This window comes from Clytia hemisphaerica, unplaced genomic scaffold (genome assembly GCF_902728285.1).
Source record: "Clytia hemisphaerica strain Z4C2 unplaced genomic scaffold, Clytia hemisphaerica genome assembly, whole genome shotgun sequence".
Classification (NCBI taxonomy): Eukaryota; Metazoa; Cnidaria; class Hydrozoa; order Leptothecata; family Clytiidae; genus Clytia; species Clytia hemisphaerica.
The window spans coordinates 119270-126891 of record NW_027103760.1 but is presented as its reverse complement, the minus strand read 5'-3'; the positions used below and the strand labels follow the sequence as shown (position 1 = coordinate 126891).

Sequence of the window (7622 nt, the reverse complement as noted above, 5' to 3'; positions counted from 1 at the left end):
TCGATGCAAAGGCGGACCGCAAGGAGCCAGGTCTTAAAGTCTTAAACCCATTATATTTTTTATACCTCCAATAGTTTGAGTTGATTTCTTCGTGTTCAAAGTAAGGCTTTTTTACCTCCGTAATAATTGATTTTGAATACACTTGACATCTGAAGATTTTATAAATTCAAGGAAATTACTTCTCCGTCGTTTCCAGGCTCTTTTTCTTTCAAAACAAAGAACATTTTTTAGAAATATTCAAACGGTGGAGAGTTTTCTCTTTTTTGACGTAAACAGTAAATGCTTCCGAATTTTTATTCAACTTCCTTGATTCGTGTCTGTCTGTGTCAGTATTCCAGTGTCATTTTTCTTCTGTTGACTGAGTATTTTTAATTCTGAGTATTCTTTTATTTTGATTTAACAATTTAATGAGAAGATATTGGCTTCCTAGAAACCTTTGAGATTATAATTTATGATGTTAAGAAGTTTTTGAAAGGACGCATGTTTTTTTGTTGGTTCATGTCAAATTTTCAGAAAAAGTATGGGGAATTGTTTATGGAAAATCAGAACAAGTGACAATTCAAGCTCTAGTATGATGAGCCACAAAGAAATCTTCTAAGAGAAAGCTCTAGCATGGAGTTCGTAAGAGGAGGAGAGAGAAATTCTCATCAATCAAACAATGATGGACCAAACAACCATAGTGTCAGTGCTGATGAGAGTGATGATTCTTTTGTGAGTATTTGTACTCTTTACTTTTATACATTGGGGGATGCACACTTGTCACCTGCTCATTACCGTAAGTTGGCCTAATGTCGACATCCGTCTTCTAATTTCGACACCCTTCTTTAAAGATAGTAACAATAGAAACTGAGGAAAGTCGGAATCGCTGATTGACTTTGATTAGCACGATGAGAGGAAAAATCTTTTGTCTACCAGTGATTTCGACCTTCTTATTATTCCTATCTATAAAGAAGGATGTCGAAATTAGGAGACGGATGTCGACATTAGACCAACTGACGGTACTCGCTAATAATTTGTTCATTATATTGGGACGGTGTGAGGTTTGGGGACTGTTGTCTATAATTCTTTTTGGGCCATCCCAGAAAATTTTTGTTACCCCCCGTCGGACGACGCGCATTCTTAAATTTTTTCTAGCCTCGGAAATAATTTTTCTTTTCCAGTTGCGGAAATTCCAATGAAAATCCATGTACTTTTGCAAAATGCATCGGAAATTCCATTCTTTTTTGCCTATTTTAATTCAATTGTCTTGGAAACTCATACATTTTCTTCTCTTGCCTTGGAAATTTCGAATTTTGGTGAAAACTTTTACCCTTGGAAATCCTGTGTCGTCCGCCCCCTGTTACAGACAAATTCTGGAATGGCCCTTTGGACCTACCCCGGTGGGGTGGAGGTCCTATAAATTAACCTTTGTCCGTTCGTCCGTTCGTTATAGGCCCGTTTCATGTGACGTCACATGTTATATATCGGCTCGTTACGACCCGCAAAACGGCCGGACTTTCAGAGGCAAAAAAGACAACAACATTAGTTGGAGGCACACAGTTTATGTCAATTTTCTCAGGATCTAGAGGGAATTTTGAATAGAAATTTTAGTATGTTATCTAAGGCCAATGAAATTTACATATGAGTTTACCGTCGGCCGCCCGCATCTCTAAAAAGCACCCGCATGAAAATTTCATTATCTTCAAAATGCCTAAAATTTTCATTATTTCTATATTTCTTTACAACTACAACTCCTAAAATCGTCTCTACGCAGGATCCCTCTACGCATGACCTTTTTCCCCAGAGTGTAAAACAAAGAAGATTTTTACAGAAAATTGACCGCCCTAATCCTACAACTACAGCGGGCGTCACACCCCATCTATCTGCCTAACCGCCCTGCGGCCATTTTAGTTTTTTGCCAATCTAGCGCCATTAGCAATCATCTTTATTTTCGTTCGAAACATGTAGGGTTGACGAAGCAAAATTTTTTATTTTGAGAGAGAATGGTTAGCAAAATGGTGGATAAGGGCTGTTGGAAAATAATGATAATGAATAATGAAATCATGCCGCATCTATTTTTGGGTAAGTTCACGACGGTAAACTCATATGTAAATTTCATCAGCCTAATAACTATATAGGATTCTTATACTAAAATTTCATGAAATTCTGATGAAGAGATTTTGAATAATAAAATCAAAACTGCCTTTTTCCAGCAAGCGCTTCGTGTTTTCTGCCTCTGAAAAACCTTAACTATTTTGGGCGCATGCGCACACAAACGCGAAAAATCAAAACATTGAAACGGGTCTATTAGCTTTCCTCGTGATTGGCTCATTAGTCTTTTCTGATTTTTTGCACAAAGATGTGTAACTATAAACCCTCGCATGTGACGGAGCCCGATTTTCGAAGAAAACAAATTTTAGGGCAAATTTGGGCCAAAAAACGGCTAAAAAACGCATGTTTATCTATAAGAAACACTATTAATAAGCATACATTAATGTTCTTAGTTAAATTACTCAATTGTTTTATGAGATAGATGTTTTTTTGCTCACGAGGGCTTACTTTTGAAGAATGTGTGTGTTTGGACATGAAATTTTGGTTTCTTGGCATGTTTTTATAGAAAAACTGGCCAAATTCGATATTTATTTATAAGCACATTATCAATTACCTAGGTATTAGCTTTTCTCAAGATTGCCTCTTTCATTCTTTATGATCTTTTGCAAAAAGATGCATAACTATAAACGCGCGAATGTGACAGAGGCTCCCAGCCAGCACACAACGTTTTTTTAGGTTTAAATTACATTGTGAAGAAACGCGTTGCCAAAAAACGTTTTGTACGTTTTGTACCTCTATTATTCTGAATCCGTTGCTCGTGTTTAAAACGTTAACAATTTTGTAATAAAAAATTATGTTTGGTATAAGAAGCAATTGATGTTTTGTTTAAATTGGTCCAGTGTATCAAATCTCTCAGTTTAGTTGACACTTGGACTTCTTCATAGCGTCACAGGGAAAGGTTTGTTTTTATTTTAGTTTGTATCTTTGAAAGACCCCATCGGATTTAGGCAGGGGAGTCGGATTTAGGACCACTCACGGTAGCAAGCATGACAAGAATTTTTATTGTTAGGAAAAAATTCTGTAAAACGCACTTTTTATGGAGGGCCATTTTTCAGCTGACTTTAATTTTAACGCTTTCGAGACAAGACAAAAAGTTTTGTGAAAATGGGGAAAAATTTGCCAAAGTAAACTATTTTAATCTCCATGAAATTTTAGATCTAATTAGGAGTCAGATTTTACTTGAAAAAATTGGAATATTTTCTGACTTGGAGCTCTCCCGCATTTTTGTGAGGCAAAGTGCAAAGCGCATGCATAATTTATTGTTCTTTAAACCGTCAGTGGTTAAACTGCGTAAAGTTCAAATCCCTGAATGAAATCCCTGGGGTGGTGTCACTTCTATGGCCAGGGGTTGAGATGGCTAATATTGTTGTTCTTGGTTGTTTTGTATTCAATTTTTTTGATTTTGCAAATTTGGTCCTTTATTCCCCTCTGAAAGTCAACAGTCGATTCGCCAATTTCAAAAAAAATTTCTATCAAAGGGTATCATACCCCAAGGGTCCCATAAAACCAGAAAAGAAAAATAATTTAAAAAATAAGTAAACAAATTTCAAAGAAGAGTGAATTTAAAATTAGGAAGAGATTAGCATACCTACAACTTCTTCTGAAAGTTCTAATTTCACAAAAGGAGTTATGTGGAGGTGTCATATAGTCAAAGTATTGTATAAATATGACAATTTCCATCATTTTAGTTCTCAGGAATCTTTAGAGCTTTCAGTGTGTTACATTGAGAAAAATCCACATCTGTTATCAGGTTAGCTAGGCTAGTGGGACATTTAGTTTTTGATGTCTCATGATTGAAATAATATCCTAGAGTACTTGTTTGAAAAATAAATAGAAATTGGATGTGATTACTTAATAAATTTGTGATCTACTATTTCTTTAATAATGTGGTTTTGAAGTTGAAATTCACGTTAAAGAAAGCGTAACAAACAAGTGCCAAAAAATATGTTATACCCCTTATTAAATTAAGAATTTTTAAAGATTAAAGATTTCAATATTTCATACTTTCAAAAACTTACAATTTTAATGAAAACTGGTTATATTTTAAAAGGAAATGTCTATCAAAGGTATATTCGATAATCATTGATGTTGTAAAGCTTGATTTAAAAACCAAGTCAATTTATATAAAGCACATTTCTAATTAATTGTATGCATTGACACCCCTATGTTTTTTACACTTTTTAAAAAGTTAACTCTAAAACTAGCGAGCTATATTTAGAAAATAGTAGTTCAATTATTTTTCAAATTAGGATATCTGTTTTCTAACTATAAAAACTTCAGGAGTTAAAAGACATTTTTTTGGTTTCAAGACATAAAAAGCTGTCTAAAGTATTTTGGGTCACCCGGCTTGTTATCTGAAGAGATGGAATCCAAATTAACTAAAACCCCTACAAGCGCAGTATTGTGATGAACAATGGAAAACTCTACTTTTTGGTGTGGCCAAGTTTCAAAAAAGTGGCCAATCACAAAATATGTCTTTTAAATAATCCTGTATACAGGTCTTATCTTAAAATTAGAGGTTCCTGAATAAGGCTTGAAACTTCTTACAATTTGTTTGACTAAAAGAATACTAGGGACAGAAACTCTTGATCAGTTATAAGGAATTTGAAATATGTGAATTCAATCATTGTTTCTAGGAAAATACCATATTCAACATTGGGGACGAGTCATCAAGCAGCACACATCATGCTTCTTCATCTGAGGGTTATCTCTCTGAAGAACAACAAATCAAGATGGCGCAACGAATTGGTTTAATCAATCATCTACCTTTGGGTACATTTGATGGAATGAAAAAGAAAAGAGAGTGAGTATATCCATTATCAAATCTTTTCTTTTAACAAAGTAAATTATCATTATCGTCATCATCATCATCATTATCATATTTTGACTTACAGTACATTAGAAAATTTAAATAGCCACTAAACCAGATCATGCATGAGATGACCCTTTTTCATTTCCTCAATCTTTAAAGTTTCAGGCAAAGTTAACTTCCTTGATCTTATTTGGCCAGGAGGTGACCAGAAAAGGAATTTCAACTAGATTAAAACTGTTTAAGACACATGCTGCAAGTCAAAAACATTATTCAAATTCTTAAAAAACGTATGACTCAATGATAGGGGATAGCATAGAAATCCTAATGAGGATGAATGATGAAGAATGCTGTAGGGAGGATTTTGGTAATGGTGTCTTAGAATATTGAAAAACACTTAAAAGACTTCTTATAGACATTTCTTGAATAGACGATATCAGCTTAACGTGAAAACTCAGATTTGATCCCCGAAAATTGCCCACAATGCTTTGCACGGAAAAAAGTTCATGGTGAAAATTTTTTCGGCACAAAGCATTGTGGGGAATTCTCTACTGTTTCTTCTTTTTTCAGATGTGTAATATGTATGATGGATTTTGATGTTGGTGATAAAGTTCGCTATTTGCCTTGTCTTCACATTTACCATCAGGAATGTATTGATGATTGGTTGATGCGATCATTTACTTGTCCATCATGTGTTGAACCCGTTGATGCAGCTCTGATTTCCACTTTTTACACATCAGAATAATCTTGATGGTGCTTTTATACATTTAAAATGCTATAAGTTCTGTGACATCAGTGGCATCTCTTCACATTTAAATCTCTACAAGATAGTGTCAATTATTTAGTATTTGTATGTACATAATAGTAAAGATACCAGTGTATCCATTGATGTCAGTTATTACTCAATGTCCAATGGAACCTGTTACAGTACCAGTAATTCCAGCATTTGTATTATAATGATCACTAATTTCATTTTGGATGGCTTCTTCATTTGTGTCAATATTATCATCATCATCATTGCCCAACTTCCGCATTTAAATCTAATGAGGAAAGTCAGCACAGCGATTCATTTTTGGAATCTATCTGAATTATCATCATCACCATTGCGTTATCTTGGCTTGGAAAAACATAAACAATACTGCAGTAATGATTTTGGTTTTACAAAAAATTGCTCGACATCTAAACACTGAGAGGTGAATAATTTATCAAAAGTTGATTATTGGATAAAAACCAACAGCACTTGAACTTAAATTAGATTTTTGGAAGTTTATTTGACGATTGTTCAAACTAATCTCTGCTTTCTACATTTATTTTAAATGATGATGATAGTCAGTGACGAAGGTGAATTACTTGAAAGTATACATACATACTCAACAAGATCAATGTTGTCTATACTTTGGATTGCCAAATATTCATTAATTTGACCCTCTGAGTGATTTAAAGGTCCTGACTGACCGGTTTTCAGATGGTCTTTTTGGGACTGATCAACCAGTCAAAATTTGTAATGATTTGAGTTCATTGGGCTGTTCCATTAAAAAACCATACAGAGGGGTGGACGAACCTTTTGAAGTCAAAGAAATTGCCTTGTAAAAATTCTTTTAATACCTTGAAGTGAGGGTTTACGAACTAAAACCAGTCTTTTATCACCTGGAAATTTAAGAATAACGTTTTACCCCCTTAGAAAAAAGAAAAAGCACCCCCTGGAAATGTTTGTCCACCCCCTGTATGGATATAAAATGGAATGGCCAATCAAGCAACAATTGATTAGTCACTATTTTAAATTGGTCAGGACCTTAATTGACTGGGACCAGTTCTTGGGCAAAAACTAATTGGCGGAAAACTTTTAACCATATACATCTACCTTTTTGATATTATTATTATTCAAAGCATTTGTGAGACCTTTCAGCTCTCATCCTGTTGACCAAGAAAAGAGCTGTTGAATCAAGTTTCTTTATTAATGCTTTTGGAGAAAAAAATCAAAGAGTCTATCAAAGCAGTATTCATAATATATTGTCTCATTTGATACATCTTATTAAAGCCATTGCACCTAATACTGCTATTGCAAAAGCAATGCAAATTATTTACTTGGGCTCTCAAAAATGTAGACCATTTTGTTTTAATATTTTCAACATCAAAGCGTCCTAAATTGATGGTCTGAAATATGTAAGTTTAGAAAAAAGACATGACAAATTGAAGTGATGACTGACTGCATGATTTCTTTTTTGGCAAACCTATCAGTATTATGAAAAATTAAAATTCCTTTTTTTGTATTTTCAGTTTTTAATGTTTTTATCTTTATCATGCTAGATTTAATGGATTGTAAATAGAATTTCTAGTATTTCCAGATTTAAGCGCAAAGCATTTTATAATTTCTTTCCAAATTTAAATACACTACAAGCAAAATGATAAATAAGGCAAAATAGAGCTAGATTTCTCTTGCTCAGAGCTCTTACATTTGAAAAATCAACTTAAATATAACCTGATGGTCATGATTTTCTTACGCGCACGCTAAACCTTTGAAGACGGTTGAAAAGTAACCATCTGGGGAAAGTAGTCACTTTTATAACAAGAATTTTGTTATGCGCCGCAATGTCAAAAATTAAATTTTCCTGATACAGCGCCCTATTCTTAAACACAATTAAGCAACTTTGTTGTCATTCTCAGTCCTCCTATGAAACGAGTGCGGTCCTTGCGAAACCGAGATTGCATATTCGTCAGATCG

At 34.0% G+C, this 7622-nt stretch overlaps 1 protein-coding gene across 1 annotated transcript; it reads left to right on the top strand.

The window, feature by feature from the left end:
* The first annotated feature begins 321 nt into the window (after nucleotides 1–321).
* LOC136805584 (RING finger protein 11-like) lies at nucleotides 322–6461 on the top strand. Its single transcript, XM_067062149.1, has 3 exons — nucleotides 322–711; nucleotides 4728–4894; nucleotides 5471–6461. Exons 1-3 carry the CDS (start codon nucleotides 613–615, stop codon nucleotides 5643–5645), a joined length of 441 nt encoding a protein of 146 aa, XP_066918250.1. The 5' UTR covers nucleotides 322–612; the 3' UTR covers nucleotides 5646–6461.
* The last annotated feature ends 1161 nt before the right edge of the window (nucleotides 6462–7622 follow it).

Bases quoted from the DNA above. Each gene is read 5' to 3' on its own strand.
- LOC136805584 (XM_067062149.1), top strand. From the start codon at position 613: ATGGAGTTCGTAAGAGGAGGAGAGAGAAATTCTCATCAATCAAACAAT. The intron at 712-4,727 runs GTGAGTATTTGT...CATTGTTTCTAG, and splicing joins ATGAGAGTGATGATTCTTTT to GAAAATACCATATTCAACAT. The intron at 4,895-5,470 runs GTGAGTATATCC...TTCTTTTTTCAG, and splicing joins GGAATGAAAAAGAAAAGAGA to ATGTGTAATATGTATGATGG.